This window comes from Symsagittifera roscoffensis, chromosome 1 (genome assembly GCF_963678635.1).
Source record: "Symsagittifera roscoffensis chromosome 1, txSymRosc1.1, whole genome shotgun sequence".
In the NCBI taxonomy this organism is placed as follows: domain Eukaryota; kingdom Metazoa; phylum Xenacoelomorpha; order Acoela; family Convolutidae; genus Symsagittifera; species Symsagittifera roscoffensis.
Genome location: NC_087062.1, coordinates 22,965,513 through 22,982,871, shown reverse-complemented (window position 1 = coordinate 22,982,871; position 17,359 = coordinate 22,965,513). Strand labels below are relative to the sequence as shown.

General features: G+C 35.1%; 3 protein-coding genes across 8 annotated transcripts in view; 2 read left to right on the top strand and 1 right to left on the bottom strand.

The window, feature by feature from the left end:
* LOC134855741 (probable serine incorporator) overlaps positions 1–1,629 on the top strand; it is a 460,860-nt gene extending 459,231 nt beyond the window's left edge. Inside the window, exon 8 of the mRNA XM_063872250.1 lies at positions 1,111–1,629. Coding sequence (XP_063728320.1) covers positions 1,111–1,244 — 134 coding nt within the window. The 3' untranslated portion in view covers positions 1,245–1,629. The remainder of the gene's footprint in view (positions 1–1,110) is intronic.
* Positions 1,630–2,343: 714 nt separating this feature from the next.
* On the top strand, positions 2,344–5,258 carry LOC134855709 (protein pelota-like). The gene is made up of 6 exons (XM_063872248.1): positions 2,344–2,704; positions 2,962–3,075; positions 3,174–3,485; positions 3,744–3,986; positions 4,209–4,419; positions 4,630–5,258. The coding sequence occupies exons 1-6, from the start codon at positions 2,564–2,566 to the stop codon at positions 4,848–4,850; spliced, it is 1,242 nt and encodes a 413-aa protein (XP_063728318.1). The 5' UTR covers positions 2,344–2,563; the 3' UTR covers positions 4,851–5,258.
* Positions 5,259–10,823: 5,565 nt separating this feature from the next.
* The window catches only part of LOC134855656 (gamma-aminobutyric acid receptor subunit rho-2-like), a 50,966-nt gene continuing 44,430 nt past the window's right edge, over positions 10,824–17,359 (bottom strand). For all 6 annotated transcript variants that reach the window (XM_063872246.1, XM_063872227.1, XM_063872241.1 and 3 more), the window contains 4 exons: positions 15,965–16,099; positions 14,068–14,275; positions 12,350–12,592; positions 10,824–11,275 (listed from right to left, as the gene is read on the bottom strand). In XM_063872246.1, the coding sequence (XP_063728316.1) occupies positions 11,002–11,275; positions 12,350–12,592; positions 14,068–14,275; positions 15,965–16,099 (860 nt within the window). In that variant the 3' untranslated portion in view covers positions 10,824–11,001. The remainder of the gene's footprint in view (positions 11,276–12,349; positions 12,593–14,067; positions 14,276–15,964; positions 16,100–17,359) is intronic.

The window sequence follows — 17,359 nt, the reverse complement described above, 5'->3', positions numbered from 1 at the left end:
CAATCAACTTCATTAGCATTTCTTTGAAAAAATTCAATAAATTTAAACAGGAAAAACTTTTGTGTGTTGTTTTGTTTTCTTTGTTTTTCCTTTTTGTTCTTCATTTGTAACAGCGTTCGAAAACATCTGCTAATTTTGAGCGTCATTCTGCTTTCATTCTAATTGTTGTATCGTTTTTAAGATTAATGAATGTAATGAAGACTTCTATATAGGTCTTGTAGATTTTTCGTTTGCTTTTTTCCATGAAAAAGTTTTAAAGTGCTCTAATAACCAAGATGTGCTATCATATATATTTATGAATGCACTTTGGTATATATGCACTTTTTGAGCCCAATTGAAATTCATTTGCTGAAAGTTAGATATTCCCCCTTTATTGCCGCTCAGTCAATGATTCCCAGTGACTTTTAAGGCTGTTTATGAATATCATCCCTTACAAAGATGTAGTTTTTGTAGATGTGTTTTTCAGAAAATGTTTCAGAATTTTTTGACGGTCTTTTTCCCATTCACTATCTGGTAGCGCAATGTTTTTTTTTATATCGCAAGTGTAGCCCAGCTTCGCCCCTCTTTTTGAAGTTTCCTTCATCGAACAGCAAAAGTGTACAGGTGACGGAAAACGTGAATGATCTCTAGCGTCAAAGTGAACTGAATTCCCAACAGAATAGAAAAATTACTTCTTGCTTTTTTTCTCTAGACGGGATGGGATAACTTAGAGAAAAAAGTTTGAATCATGAACTATTCGTGAAATTAGGGCTTTAAAGTGCTTAAACGTGATATACTTTTTACTTCGAAATTCTAAATTGAAAATATTCTAGATTTTTCTATCAACTTTTTTTCGGTTTCGTGTTTCTTTTTACTTATCCAATTATTTGTTGGTTAGATAGTTGTTGATATCTGTTTTTTTGAGTGCTCAATTGATCGGCGAAATTTTTTCCAGAAAAAAAAAATTTCACTTTTCACTCGCGGTGTCAAAATTTCAAATAAAGTTGTTTTTAGATCATTGATTTTGTAGGTTAATTTGTTAACAGCTATATTGCCTTCCGCCGGATTGGCATTAATTGGTTTTAATTTGTTGTCAGACTTTATGAACGAACCATATATTTTACTTTTTAGGCCAACTGCAGCAGTTCCAAAGAAGCAACGCAGCGATGTGGGTCAAAATTGGCTCCGGTTGGACATGTGCTGGACTTTACGCGTGGTCTCTAGTAGCACCACTCGTTCTCACCAATCGAGACTTCGCTTTTTAGATTGACTCAACTAAGACGGACTGTCCAATTTTGAATTGATGCTAAAATTTGTATATTAGGAAAACACTTCAGTAGCAACGCAACTCGACGTTCGGTTTTAGAAAAAAACTTAGAAGAAATTCTTATTGCTTCAATCATTAATTTAGCTTCAGAAATAATCGCGGTTTTGTAAAGAAAATTAGGTATATATGTATGTATCCTTGGTAAATTGGCCCTAGAGTTGAATATCCGTGTTAAAGACCAGTGAAGCAATTAGAATTGTTAACTCAGACTGAAATGTTTCATCAATATTTTAGATTACCAGGGCAGCCCGCAGCCGAATTGGCCGTTTTTTCAGAAATCTTCAGAAAAATGCTCTAAAACTGTTTTTAAAATTTTAGGTGAAGTCAATCCATTTTATTTAAGGCTATTATCAATCACGAGAAAGAAAGAAGAAAAAAATTTATTTATGCTTTATAGTATAAGGACAGTACTAAGTACCATAATAGTATTACGAGTACTAGAAAAATAAAAAAGGCCGTACACATATTGCCTCTCTATGAGTTTTGGCACATCCCAGCTCTTTTGACAGTTAGGCTGCCCTGGCAATGCAACGGTTATTTCATCATGAATGTTGGAATTACTTTAATGCACATAAATGTATCAATAACGAAGTCTTTTGACTGAAAAGCCATTATTATTCTTAAGGTCGCCCTTGAAAGAGTGATAGGCTTATTGAATTTAGTTTACCTTTTTGTGAATGCTCTTGAATGTTAGAATAGAGTTTTATTACTTACAATATTTTATTATCTGCTGGGATTTGCAGTTGAGTGTTTCTGAAGAAAGTAAAGGACTTTTTTTTATTGGGGACCTGATCTTTGCTCACCTAAGTTGAATTGAGAGGAAGAAAGTCATTCATTCAAATTTTTAATTTTTTTTAGCTTTGAGAGTTGATTGGTTTTTGGTAGGTTACCGATTAGAATTTTTGCAGCTAATTCAATTATTTTAGTAATGGTTTTTCGCTGAAGTTTTCCGTACTTTTTTATCGATTTTATTCGAAATGTTGAGTTGACTAATGGAAGTGAGAACGTTTTTACATTTTTCTCACAAATGCATTCTTCAGATTGAAAATGGGCCTCAAATTGATTGCCTCAATTTAAAATGCTGACGTCTCATTGGTTGCTGTTTCATTTCGATACCAGTCGCAGAAAACGTTGTCATATAGGCACCACTTGATTTGAAAAAATCTTCATTCCGAGACCCCAACCTTTGGAACTCCAATAATAAAGTCGGATCTATTACCTCTAAACTGCTTGATTAACTTGGGAAGGGTAGTTGAAATGAAGCACAGGTACGGATTCCCGCCCAAAATCGGAGAGCCGAGAGAGGTGAAGTTGTGCATGGAGAGCATAGAAGATCTATGGCACATGTACAACATAATAGCCCCGGGAGACACCATCAAATGCAAGACCAGTCGTAAGGTAGGATAGAGTTCATCATGATTTATAGTTTTTAATTATAAACCTAAAAAAAGTTAATTATAAATCTAATCATTATGTTCATATAAAAGAAAATTCGTTCTATCTGTTCCGCTTCTATTTTGTTTTATTTTGTGAACGCTTCAAGTGCTATTGATTCTTGATGAATTCGAAAAAATTGTAGTTTTGATCGATGATAGCAACTGTATTAGCGAAAAAACTATAAGATTTTATAAAAGAGTTTGTTTTTTTTCCGTAAGGTAGTCCAGCAGTCAGACACTGGCAGTTCCAAGACCCAGAGAATCACGATGACACTGACTCTTTGTGTGATAACAGTCACTTATGATTTCGACGTTGGAGAGCTCGCCATCAAGGTAGAAATAATATACTAAAATAGACGCTTCAATAAAATAGAATTCTTGCAAAAAAATTGCCCAAGTTAGAATTACTGATGATTTCTTTTTCGTTAAAGGGTAAAAACGTAGAAAAGAATGAGCACGTTCGCCTTGGTGCTCATCATAAAATAGATCTAAAGCTGAACGAGTTCTTCACCCTCGGTAAGCAGGAATGGGATTCGATCTCAGTCGAGAGGATCCTAGATGCTTGTGATCCAGACAGCACTGCAGAACTGGCAGCTGTTACAATGCAAGATGGACTAGCTTATGTGTGTTTGATCACACCTTCGATGACCTTGACCAAGCAGAAGGTTGAAATCAACATTCCGAGGAAGACACCTGGAATGACATCTGCAAAAGAAAAGGCAATTTTGAAATTCCATGAGCAGGTAAGATATTGAATTACTCAGTTTGTCTAAACTAGAGATGAAATTGGTTACTCATAAAAGTGCCATGCCGTACTTTAAGTTGAGGGTTATTTTGTATTTTCCTTTTGAATCTTCATATTTTCACTCCAGTTTTCTTTTCCTCGACGTTTTTGATTTGAATCTTTTGAAATCAGTTGAAATTTCCTCGATCTAATTATGGTTTTCTGCGACCCAGGATCTTTCAACGAAATGCTATCAAATATAGTTTCTGCCTTCCAGGTACTGCAGGCCATGTTGACCCATCTCAATTTCTCTGTGCTGAAGTGTGTAATAATAGCCAGTCCAGGATTCGTCAAAGACGACTTCATGAAATACGTCAATGCACAGATCCAAGCGGACAAAGTGCCCCTAAACGAGCACAAGAGTAAGTTTGTGTTGGTCCATTCTGACTCGGGCTACAAACACTCGTTGAACGAACTACTGACCGATGAGTCACTCGTGAACAAACTAAGCGACGTCAAGGTCAGTGTACAGTTTTTTTTACTACTAATGTAGAAAAAAATAGCGCAATCGTTACAAACGTTATTATGCTAGTTTACGAATTATAGAACTTAGAAGATAAGATTAATCTAATTTGATGAAAATACTTTGGTTCTAAGATGAATCTAATTTTGGTGAAAATATTTTGGTTCGGATCAAACTCGAATGATGCTGCTTGATCTTGAGTTCGAACTAACTTTTCAGGCTCTCAAAGAGGTGCGTGCTTTGGATAGCTTCAAGAAACTGATGTTTAATAGTCCAGACAGAGCTATCTACGGCCCCAAGGCAGTCATGAAGGCGAGTGAGGCACAAGCCATAGAAGAACTGCTCATTACGGACACTCTTTTCAGAAGTAGGAACTTCGTGGTGAGGAAGCAGTTCGTGCAGTTGGTCGAAGATGTCAGGGACTGCGGAGGTTAGAGGAATTTCTATTTTAACCACCCATTCCAAGTTATTTTTGAGGAAAAAAATTGCGAAAAAATCATTCATGTTCAAGCTATTTGGCGCTGAGCTCAAAAAGGACATCAAGTCAAACCTTCATGGCTGATTTGAAATTGTTTATTTGAAATAGTATGACTGAATAGCGATCAGTTTGAAAAATAGTTTATAGCTTGTTTTTTTTTAGGCGAAGTACGCATTCTATCCAGTCTTCACGAGTCAGGACAGTATCTGGACAGACTGACTGGCATAGCAGCCCTGCTGCGGTTCCCGATGCCAGAACTAGACATGATGTGTGAGTCGGAGGACGAAGAGGACGACAACGACGGAGCAGGTGGAGGTGCGAACGGGGATGTATCAGATGACGATATGGAGAATAATGGTATCGAAGCTAACCCGAACCACTGAAAAATCAACTGATAAACTCAAGCATTAGATAAATTTAATGACGCATTTTAAGCTCCTGTTCTGACTGACCTGCAATTCGGAATCGATCGCAGTTAAGTTTGAAGTGTTAAACAGCTGAGTCATATGATTTAAATCTGCATAAAAAGCAACTAGACGTAGAAGAGCAGGTTACCAGCAATACCAGTAATTATGAGAATTTGTATTTATTAGTAAAATTCAAAAGATTAGGAGCTTAGACCAAGTTGAATAATAATTAACGACCAAGTTGAATAATAATTAACATTCAACTGATTGTAAAGTTATACTAGATTATTTCAACTGCCTAGTCATGTAGCAACACGTGCTGTAAAACATACTAGTAGTTAGCTGTAACGTATTTATGTTTAGGCAATATAGTTTTGACTTTAAGCTTTTTTCGAAAAGCGTTGATAAAAACAGGGAGGCAAAGTGAATTATGAAAAGTTACTTGCTGATAGTTCGGGCCAGAGTTAGGAATGTTTTAAAACATCTTTTAAAACAAGGCAAAAAAAACACGTTTTAAAACAGAAATTAAAAAACTGTTTTTTTATTTTAAAACGTTTATCGCTAAAAACTAGACTTATATGGGAGTCGAACGCTGCGATAGGGGTATGAGCCGCCTTACCTTATTAACTCGGCTCGATCTCTACAATGCTGCACCGGATCTTCTTAGAAAAAGGAAGAGATAATTATCTGACTCCCGTTTTTCTTGCCGAATATCTATTAGATCATCGGTATGAGGGCAGAAAGTTAGAACTGAACAAACTGCAAAAAGAAAACAATAAAACATGTTTTTTATATAAATTAAACGCTATTTAATTCATTTTTTCAATAAAAAACGTTTTTTCCCAACCCTGGTTGGGGCTGACCAAATGAATTCAAAAAACACTAGATTTTTTTTTAAAGTAGCCAATCTTTTCCAAAAAGATTCCCTTGGTATAATTTTACGAGATCCATTTTTGGCCTGCAAACCACAAAAATTTTCTAAACCCGTCTTTGGCGCCGATATAACTAAATTTGAGGGAGGTGCGCGCTCCGAAAAAGGCAATTTTTTATTGAAATAATTTTTAAAAGTGCTCAAAATGGCGTTTCTAGCCTGTTTGTTTCCAAATTTGACAAAGTATGGTCCTCAAAGTTTTTTCGGAGAGCTCGGAAAAACAAATAAGTCGAAATTTTTCCTTTTTTTTGAAAATAAAACGTCCTTCACTAGTTGGAAACCGTATGCTGTTTCGATTTTTTAGTTGAGCCGGCAGCAAAGGCTGAAAAGATTTTTTTGCTAATTTGTGATACCATTGAGCGCAATTTTACGCCAAACTAAGAAAGCGTGATGTGTTACAGGTTCACGTATTGAGTTGAATGGGTGCAAGTATGAACGTGGTTCGGTCCGATGAAAAAGCCTGTATACGAGAGCGTCGTTTCTTCTGCGTGGTGTGATTATACAACTATACAAATCCGTAGAAATTTAGTGAATTAGGCATAAAACACTGCAATTGATTTCAAAAAAGAAAATAAACGAAAAAAAAAATTAAAGTTTTTCCTAGTTTTTGTATCAAAATTTGTATCAAAATTTTCATGGCCAAAAAAGCGCATAATGAAGCTTCTTAAACTGGTTTTTAAAAAAAGTAAAATCAGGTTTTTATAAGCCTAAATGACCAATATTTATATATAACGTACCTTACTCGATCGCTTTACTCGCTTGAAATTGGGCAAAAACTCAAAAGCCTCAAACCGTTTTTTCTCAACACTGGAAAAAAAACTGTGGTAAATTTTTCAAGTCGTTCGAATTACAACTGAAAGAGCGTTTATATGGTAAATCCCTCAACCCAGTCCCCTCATTACTTGTGGCACCTGATTTTGCGTGGAAAAACAAAAAGAAGGAAAAAAAAACTAAAACATCCGACTACAAACAACTTCCTCCTCATTTTCATCAAAGGTCGGAACAATATAATTTTTTTAGCTGGCAAGCAAACCTAACAACTGATTGAGATTTCGGGTTAGGACTTACCACCTTGATAGCGTACTTGTCTTTTCAATCGGTAATATAATTGCTAAAATGATTTTTGAAAGCTAAAAAAAAATTTTTCGCTTCATTAGGTTCGAAAAGTTTCAGCTGGTAATCATTGCGCTTAGCATTGCTACTGAAATCGGGTACTAAATTTATCTGGAAACAACATTGCTAACAAAATGGCGGAATTGAAGAAACTGCCTTTTTACTGCGTTTAACTTGTCAAGGCTCCAAAGTTGGTACATCTATGTTTTTGATGTGTACGGCAATTACCCTGCGAATTATTTTTTTGACAAAAATTTTTGGTTTATTTTAAGTTGATTGACTGTTGGTCTTAAAAATGAAGAAATAAACAAGAAACAAAATCGAAATAATCTTAAACATTTTCAACAATTTTTCCATAATCTTTTACACTTGCAATCAACTTAGTGTATTATTACGAACCTTCTTTTTCTAACCTAAATTGAAATTAAAAGTGTTCACTTATAAGGATATTTCCCTGAAGCAATGAAAATTGCATAGCATCTGTTCTCTGCTTTATTTGTGGCTAGTGTTTGATGCCTTTTAAGCGTCCGTGGTTGACCATATTAAGCGCCCGCGTTTGTTAGTGTGTGAGACGCCTAATCTCTGGTTTGCAGGTTTGAAATTCAGACGTGGTCAATTTTTGACTTAATTGAGGGTTATTTCTAATTTTTCTTCTTTTTGGCGTGTGCTCACTATGTTTTTTTTCGCCTCTGTAGCGAATTCGTTTCACCGAAAAAATGTCAGTCAAAATTTCAAAATTTTTCTTGGACGAGCGACTGCTTCATACAGTTTTGATGTTTTGATGCAGCTGATTGAGTTTTTTGGTTTCATTGGTTCCACTGCTATCTGGACAATTCTGTTAAAAATCACAAAATACTTTTGAATGGTAGACAGCGGCGCAATAATTTTGAAGTCGTATCAAATCAATCAATGAAAACATCAATTACAAAACACTGTTTTGACAAACCAACTTAGAATTTATCTGCTCCTTTTTTCCTAAAAAACAGTAAGCTACTCAAGTTATATTTTAGATACCTTGAAACCGAAAATGACAATGATTGTAAAAAAATTTTGTTTCTTTTTCAGATCCCGTTAATTACACACCTTCAAAGCATAGTGTAATAATGCGGAAAAAAAACATTCTGACCTTAGTCAGAAGTAAACATGCTCATTTGATGGCACTTTTAGTATATTTCAATTTATCATTTTTCAGCTTATTTAAACATAGACAATTTAATTGCAAATGTTGCTGCTTCATTTTTGGCTCGTGTTTGATCCTATTTGAAATAAACTTGTGGCAAGAAAAAAATGGGTTTTGTTGTTTTTAGTTTTTTTGCGACGCTATGTGCCTGGATATTTCGCTGGTCTCTTTTTATTTTACCTTACGTTCTACGGTCTTCAAAAGTTTCAGTAGGGAATTTTTGGCCTATTTGTTTTTTTTGAATTTTTTAGTTTTTTCTCAAATAGTTCATGCACAAATCTGAGATGAACGTTTCAATCAAAAAAACGAATTATGGGGATCTCCCTTTCTGAAGCGTCTATTACCTAAATTGAGTAGCAAAAAGTTATCGCCTTAAACTAGCCCATTTTTTGAAAACTTTAGTTAAGGTTAAAAACTTTTCGAATTTTCTGAGAAATCAGCAAAATCAAAAATTAAGGCTTCAACCGAAAAAAAATAAATCAATCACGCAAGTTTTTTCTGCGCAAGAGGCTACGCCCTGCGCTTTGAAACAAAAATGGCCTCAGAAAAAGCTCAATTTTTTTGAAAGGTTGACTGTTTTTTGGAAAGTTCTTAGTGCTTAGCTTTTCCTGCGTAATCTGTTTCATTCTTGTTTTTTTTTTGTGAAAAGCTGATATGGACTTCGGAAAAACTTTTTTTTAGAAACTCCTACAGTATTCTCGAAAAGTGCTACCTAAAATCTGGTATTGAGGGTTCAATCTAAAAAATCAGGGTGCGGAAAGCAGAAGCTATTCCAACGTTTTAGTAAAGAAGAGTTCATGGATTTAGGAAAAGTCAACTTTTTAAAATTTGTAATTAATTTTGAAATCTTAATCACTTTTTTCGAAAACTACCCAGCTAAAACTGAAATAACTACTTACGCTTTTGTGTATCAGTACAATATATGATTTTAAAATTCAGAACAGGTAGACCCGGGCAATAGCTGGGCCACTAAATTACTTCCAAGGGACCGTGGCGCAATGCGAGGACGTGAGACTCCTCTTCAAAAAGTCGGATTTTCAAATCCGAAACATTAAAATAGTTTTAATTTTTTGGTAAAAATTTTGCTGCATATCGTTTGTAGCGATTTGATAGAAATTGCAGCTGCTTTGTTGGTGGCTAGGGTTATTAAAATTACAAGCAGTCCTGGAGCAGATGCAAGAGCTTGATACTCCAAATCTCAACAATTTTGTTTCAATGTGTCTGTTTAATATTTTCCTAATTTCACTTTGTTTTGCCTGCTTAGAGCTCTGTCTTGCATTTTCCTTGCTTCTGTGTTTGTGAAGGGGAGGTTTGCCTCTGTGTTATTATTACTCTGTTTGTTTTTGGGCTCAATATTTTTTCTAACAATTTTTTTTTACAGCTTTCGTTTCAACTTTTTCATGAACTAATTCTCAGATTATAAGTTTTTTGGGAAAATGTAACTTTTAATTTAGAAATCAAATTTTTTGAGTGGGTTTTCCGAAATTATTTTTGCTTTCCTATTTCTTTGACTCCTGTAAGATGAAATTGGTGAAGTTTTCCTAGTTTTGTCTGACTTGAATAAAAAATCTGGAAACAGCTGATATTGGTTTTTTCCCTCTTTCTGTGAGAAATACAATTGGTTTCCTCGCTGGTCTTCTGAGCAATTGCTAACTCCATCACGTTCAGTGCGTCCGTCGGTTGGAATCAGAGTGAGCTTGTTAATTGAAAACTTCAAAATTTTGTCGACCTTTTTTTTGGTTCGACCAAATTAATTTTTCGATTTTTTTCAAAGCTTTAAAAAGACCCTGTTTTGGTCTAATTTTCTACGCCGCCGGCAAAATTTTGAAAAAAGAGGCCAAAAAAGCGTTTTTAGGCAGTTTTTAAAAAAATTTGACAAAAAAAACCGCGTTTTTTCGGCACGCGCTCCTACCTCAAAATTTTTATATTGGTGCCCAAGGCGTCTTTAGAAAAATTTTAGGTTTCGTCATCAAAAATTGGTATCTCAAAATAGTACAAAGCGGGCCCCTGCTTTAAAGTGCAATAATTTAATGGGAAGAAAATTTTCTTGTCTTGTCTGTGCTTGAGGAACTTGAACATTACGAGTTCAAAAATAATTCATAGCTCAAGATTTTATTGCGAAAAATTTTTTAGGTTCAACAAGCGTCAATCTGCATTTGTTAATGAACATCTTTCAAGCCAAATCGAGACAGTTGTTTTTTGATGGATCTAGTTTTATTCGATTTTATTACACATGCGGCCTGCTCAATTTGGGTTATATGGTTATGTTGAATCTGGAACCAGATATAAACTATTTTTATTATTGATTATAAATTGGATATTTTATCTCTGTAAAATATTTAATATTAACCAATCATAATCCATCTAACTAACAACCCACTTATTTGTAAGTGCTGAAATTACTTGTAATTTCAGCACCAGAGAGATTTGAATTTAACTTAGAAATTAGTTACCTCTCCAAGAAAACTTTAGCAATCGCAATAAGCCAGTATACTCTAGATCTATTGAGCCTAGCAGAGACTAGTTAAACACCCTGAGACTAGTAGATATAAGAGTAAGATTAGGATCGATATTAGACTAAGAAGTTGCACGAATCTATCTGGCCGAAAATAAGATAGCGTGACGAGCAGACGGTGTACTCTATCCGAAATTACTCTATGAGATAAACCTTAAATATAACTCAAATCGCTTTATTGATATTCAGACTAAATTTACCTCTAGGTGAATGGATGATAAACAAATGCAAAGGTTTTTAGAATTTATGCTTTTTAGCTTGTTCGAGAAATCTAAAGATAAATTAGTTCAGTTTTTGTAAATTAAAAAAAGCGATCGGAACATTCTGTGCCACTTGCACAGCAACTGGGTTAACTGTTCTGATTGTCGGAGAATTGTCTTAGAATAATCTACCATCGACCAGATACGTTGTACATGATACTGAAGTAGAGGAGATTCCATAAAAGAAAGCTAGAGGGAAAGAGCCACTTGCAGATTTCGTCTGCATTTGCCGCACTCCAATAGTCAAAACGAGGAAGAGAGACTTCAGAGTTATTCAAAGAAGATCCGTTCGATCCGAATACTTTTGGTAAGTTGGACGCTTCTTGAGTGTTTGTGTTGTCAGTTGAAGGAGCAGCTCCGTTGGCCTGGACGCACATTGCGTACAACGCGTCAATAACGCTTCTAGAAAGAAAAAAACATAGGAAATAACTTCGAAATCTCAACTATCAGAAATGTACATTTTTTAATTTTTGAGTTTTTGCTATCATTCATTTTTAGTAAATGGTATGAAAAATGGAAACAATCTCAAAATTTGTCAACACGCAGTGTTTTTTACACCCAAAATCAGAAACTGACTAAACACATAGTACGAGATCGAGTCATATGTCATATTAAAGCACCTGTAGTCGTGATGATTCTTACTGAAGTAATAGAATTTGAGAGGATCGTCTGAATATTTAAAAGGATCGGTCGGTTTTGAGAGTACCAATCTAAAATCTGTTTAATTTGTCAGAAATATCATTTTGGCTTAAAACAAGACTGCTCGTATATCAGGGCAAAGCCAGGAATGTGCCGACTGTCCCTTAATCGGTATCGAAGGTAAAATATGTTAAAATATTTTTTCAAAATTGAACTCAGAGTGTCGATATCTTCAAGGCTATTCCGTACGGCTAAGGTTGTCAGAAAGACTACTTCAAAAATTTGAAAAACAATTGAACTAAGAAGTATTAGTTTTTGAGCTCTGTATTGGTATGTGAGCTCAGTATGACTAAAATTTAGTCTTTTTTCTTGGCAATTATCTGTGCTCAGAGTAATCCGTAGTACTTGTACTGCAACCAGTTTTCATTATTTTTTCAAATTTGGTTTGATGTTTTTGAGATTCCTTGTTGAAATGCAGAAGCTCTTCAGAATCATAATTTATTTGCTCGAATAGCGATTGTAGTATAGACAATTATTTTTTCAACTTAAGTAGCAACTGCCACTGTACAGTTACTGTTTTGATTTTTCAGTCACATTTTGTCAATTTCAGTGCAGCGTTTTTTGATAAAACAGAATGCCGCGTACAAATCATTAAGGAGAGCTCGGATTATCAAATTGGTCAACTTAACTGAAAAGTCGACAATTTTTTGTAGTAATCGTCCTAGCATCGGAAAATTTATAGATCCGCGCCAGCCAAATGTTATGATTCAGGGCTTTCGATGACGACCTAATTCACATTATAGAACAAAATGCAAGTCATAAAACAGATATTCTTACTGTTTTGTTTCGTTTTCCTTCTGGATATTGTCGGGCAGACTTTTGGGTACCGATTCTTTTTTTGGCTCCACCTTAGCTTTTCCACTGCTGCCTGGCAACATGAGTTCACGCGCCCGTTTCCATCTGGCTCTAGCCGGGGGTTGATACGAAACGATGGCGAATTCAACTAGTGTGAGAAAGACGTAGAAGAAGTTCACTATTAGATAGAGATCCCCCATTTTGACGTCAGCGACTCCTGGGAAGCTTAAATTTAAACAAAATCTGAAAAAGAGAACAACCAAGATGACGTACAACGAGCGTAATTTTTTTCTGACCACAGCAGGGTTGTGACGCTGCGTAAGTTAGCAATTTCAACGGATTTTATTTAGTAGTGAAGATTAACTTATTTAGTAGTGACGAATGGAAAAGCGTTCCTTTTTGCATTTTTCACGCGACCAAAAAATCTGAATATAACTGAACCAATTTCTCTACAAAATATACTGTTTCAGATAAAGACTGAGATTTTATTATGAAATCTGTAGATGCTTGTTACTCTTCTACATAATGCCTACCCATGCTCTTCTACGAGCGTCCAGTCGCTGTGCAAAAAGCACTGACTGTTTCGATCTGTTATCATTTCATCATCATGTTAAAAACGAAAAATCTGTAAAAAAAAACAACGATTATTTCGAAAACGTTTTGAAGTTTAGAAAAAATTGTTTCATGAAAGAAAAAAGTGACAGATAAGTCTCTAGATTATAGCTCTTTGAAACATTTTATCGGACCATTTATTTTATAGATGATAAGAAAAGCGTTCTTATGGAAATTAGAAATGACGTATGCCGGATTATTTTCATGCACTTCAGTCATGATTTGGGTTACAAATTCCAATGGTGAAGTGCATGAAAATAATCCGGCATTCTTCATTTCTAATTTCCATAATAACGCTTTTCCTATAATCTATAAGTTAAATATTTTAAAGAGCTATAATCTAGAGATGTATCTGTAACTTTTTTCTTTCATGAAACAATTTTTTCTAAACTTCAAAACGTTTTCTAAATAATTGTTGTTTTTTTACAGATTTTTCATTTTTTCTTAAAATGATAACAGATCGAAACAGCCAGTGCTATTTGCCAGGGGTGGATATAGAATTTTTCTCTGTTCGACTGAATTGATTTTTTTGTCTCTCTGAAAACCTTAAAAGGATAATTTTCACACACGTTTGTCTTTTTCTTCTTGGGGTTGTATACACAACTAGAGGTGATGATACTGCTCAACATCTCAAATGATCTCTCAAACTGGTTTCGAGTAAATTAGGGGTCAGTAACAAAACAACGTACGAAAACACTCATACACTTTTCCCATCGAAAGGAGTGTATTTGATCAAGTTAGATGTCATATTAAAACTCTTCAGTCATTATTTGGGTTACAAATTCAAAAGAGGAAGTGTTTTAATATAATATCTAACTTGATCAAATACAATCATTTCGATGGGAAAAGTGTATGAGTGTTTTCGTAGGTTGTATTGTTACTAACCCCTAAGTTACTCGAAACCAATTTGAGAGATCATCTGAGATGTTGAGCAGTATCATCACTTCCAGTTGTGTATACAACCCCAAGAAGAAAAAGACACACGGGTGTGAAAATTATCCTTTTAAGGTTTTCAGAGAGACAAAAAAAATCAATTCAGTCGAACTGAGAAGAATTCTATATCCACCCCCGTTCGATTCTCTGCTCACCTATTACCAGTTCCGTTGATGAGTGTGATCTGAGCCAGAATGCTGGTGATTGACAGTCCAGATCTCGCTGGCACTGCTTCCTTGTCGACCCAAAAGCCAACCCAGGACAGGATGACTAAAGCTATGCTCGGTAGAAACATGGTGACAGCGTAGATTGCCAGTTTGCGCGGAAAAGACATCTTCAAACAAAGTTGCTTCCAAGTCGTCCCTGAACGAAATTTAGAAAGATTCATTACGCTTGCGGTTAGCAAGCGTTATCGAATCAGAAGATAGTCTTTTTCGGTTTCACAACTTGTTTAACAAATTCACTTGAATCACTTGGTATCTTCACGCATAACTAATTACACTTGCGAGAGCAAGCGTCTTGTAATCGGGAACCAGACTTTTTCCGTTAACAATTTTTCTGACATATTTGTTATTGAAATTGACTATATTTTATTATCGAACTTTAGCAGCTTCCAGGCTTCATTGCAAGTGGCTAGAAGGTAATGCAAAAGCTAATGCAATCTATGGTCAGGGGTTCGATTCCCGGTCGGAGTTTTGTTTTTAGTGTCTGAATATGATTTTTTTTTCAGGGAAAAATTGCTTAGTCGGACTACAGTTTGTCGGTTCATGTTTTGTCGGCCTATATGCCGCATCAACATTTTTGCACTGTCACCAGTTTTCCTAGTAGCCTCATCTCTCAAGTTTCGTTGATGAACTCCTGTAGTTTTTTAAGTTATCATACCTGACTAGTATAATTTCCGTTTTTTGTTTGTTTTTTGTTTTTTTCCTTAAGAGATTTTATTCGGCCTAAATAATTTCGGCTCTCATTTTGTCGGTTTAGTCAACTTATTTTGCATCGGTATATAAACAAAAACTAATTATTCTTGTTTTTAATAAATCAGGCCAGCTGGTAGTATAAAATAAAAAGTTCAAGTTTTTTAATAGCTTAAAATGTTTTCCGTCAATAATTTCCTTTGGCCTGTTTTGTTTTCGATTTAATTGTCGTCTAACCACGTGTTGTTGGCTTACTGGACACTTGGACAATACTAAAAGATTGTTAAAGGCTTGTGGTTGTATTTCTCGTGAGTTTTTTTTCTGAGATTGAAGTTTTAGTAATTCCAGTGTGTATGAAAACTTTTCAAAACTTGAATGGGAAGAAGCCGATTCAATGCGCTTTTGAAACCCATAACAATTTGAAGTTCAAGAAGAAAACCTATCCCTTTGTGGTCGTGACGAGTAACGGACTTGGGGAGGAGGGGGGTCAACCCCCTGGCCACGCTCAAAAGATGACATGAAGTAACATGCAGAAGAGAGTCCTCAATTCTAGCTGTAAACTTTGCCAAAGCCTTTTTGGTACTATTTCACGACAGCCATTTCTGGCCGACCAAAAATGAATTTTTGTGGAAGCGTCTGGGCACATATTTTTTTATTTTGAAGGGAAATCTTGTTTAAAAATACGCTATGTCAAAACTTTCCAACAAGTGTCTAACAACTATTTGTGCCTGCTTTTTCAAAAATTTTGCCTACGGCACAGAAAATTTGATAAAAAGTTTGATCAAATCAATTTACTTTTTCTAAAATAAAAGTCCATGCTCTTAATAAATTACTAGATCCTCCACTGGTCGTGACGGTCAATAGTATTTGTATGGTTTTTTGTTCCAAACCCATGTAATTCTGGTAAATATTGTGAGCGCACCAACTGTTAGAGTATCAGCAGCAGTTTGGCAGCAATTTCGCATCAATATTAGTTACAAGATCTGAAAAAAATGTTATTTGTAGAGTATTAGTAGTCATTTCAAAGCAGCAATATTGGTAGCACTTTAAGAAAGAATTACTTCTTGAAGAGCGTACGCTACAATTTGTTTTCCGATGTTAATTTTCAAAATAAAAGTCAACAACGAAATTGATCTACCTAGATTGTAGGTGGTCTCCTTGGTGTAAGTAACAGGGGCACTCTCAATGTAGAAGTTGGCTATTTTTTGATTCGGAGTGAAAGAGATCTCCTTATTCACCCACGACATGTTCTGGTGCTCAGTGTGGTAGTAGTCTGAAGAAAAAGAACCTGCCCTGATTATCAAGCAGCAGCGAAAACAAATACTAGTTTTCTGGAAAAAAAATGAACTCATTGCAAAATTTAGAAAATTAAGATAGGGCGTGACAAGATTTTGGCAGCTTTCCTGCTCAAGCTATTAAGACTAACAACAAGTTTTTTTTATAGCAGAAGAACTCAATAAATGAGTAATGGTCGGGCTAAAGTACACAACATTTGATACCTTTATCGAAGAAATGCGTGCATTTAAAAGGTTGGTAGTTTTCTGAGTCGATAAATAATATGGCATCATCAAAGATCACAAAAACTCATGGAGGGGCATCCAAGGCTCACTCTCTCAATTAAAAAGCGGATGCTTTCGTAACCTGAAAGGAAGCCGTCTCATTTCCGTTTCTTTTCTTTGTTTCAATTTCTCCGCCCAATAAACCAAACTATTTTTTGTTTTTAATTCATGAAGTATATTACTTCATTAAAGTTTTTTTTTGGAATTGTTGTTAATTTGTATATAGTGAAGCAGGGGCGGATCTAGGTTTTTCTCGAGGGGAGTGGATTTTCAAAAAAATATTTTTTGGCTTTTTTAATGTCGACCAAATTGATTTTCAGAGCTCTGCCAAAGCATTAAAAAGCCCGTTTTTGGTCAAATTTTGAAAAAAAAAACAGACCAAAAAAGGCATTTTTAGGCGTTTTTTGGAAAATTTTGACCAAAAAATTGCGCTTTTTTGGCGCGCACTCCCATCCCCCCAAGACTAGTATATATTGGTGCCAAAGGCGCCTTTATAAAACTTTTAGGTTCCGTTATCAAATAAAGATATCTCAAGATAGTACAAAGGGTGGACCCAAATCTGCCCCAGGAGTGTAGTGTTGCATATACAACGTTAACTTAAGGTTTAATTTTCTCTTTAGAAACTTTTAAAATATCAGTCCTATCTGAATAATTCTTTCAAGAATGCACTTATTTTCCCCCTTGTTTTGGCTTGGATATTATAAAAAAGTATGTCGCAGTTAGGTGGACTGCGTATTTTGTTTTGCCTTGAAAAGCCGACAATAAAGCAATATGCATCCAGTCCTTTTAAAGCCCATCAAATACAGTGAATATTAAATCACCTGCAAATCAAAGACTCGATAAATGTTTGATTTTTTAAAATACAAATTAAAAAAAAACTACTGTAGAATGGGAAGATGAGTAAAAAGATGAATGTCCTATTGGATGAAGAAAACATTTGATAATTAGACCAGGAATTATATCTGAAGAATCTA

Excerpts from the sequence above, each read along its gene's own strand:
- LOC134855709 (XM_063872248.1), top strand. The coding sequence starts at position 2,564 with ATGAAGCACAGGTACGGATTCCCGCCCAAAATCGGAGAGCCGAGAGAG. Across the intron at positions 2,705-2,961 it reads AATGCAAGACCAGTCGTAAG|GTAGTCCAGCAGTCAGACAC; the intron begins GTAGGATAGAGT and ends TTTTTCCGTAAG. Across the intron at positions 4,420-4,629 it reads AGATGTCAGGGACTGCGGAG|GCGAAGTACGCATTCTATCC; the intron begins GTTAGAGGAATT and ends GTTTTTTTTTAG.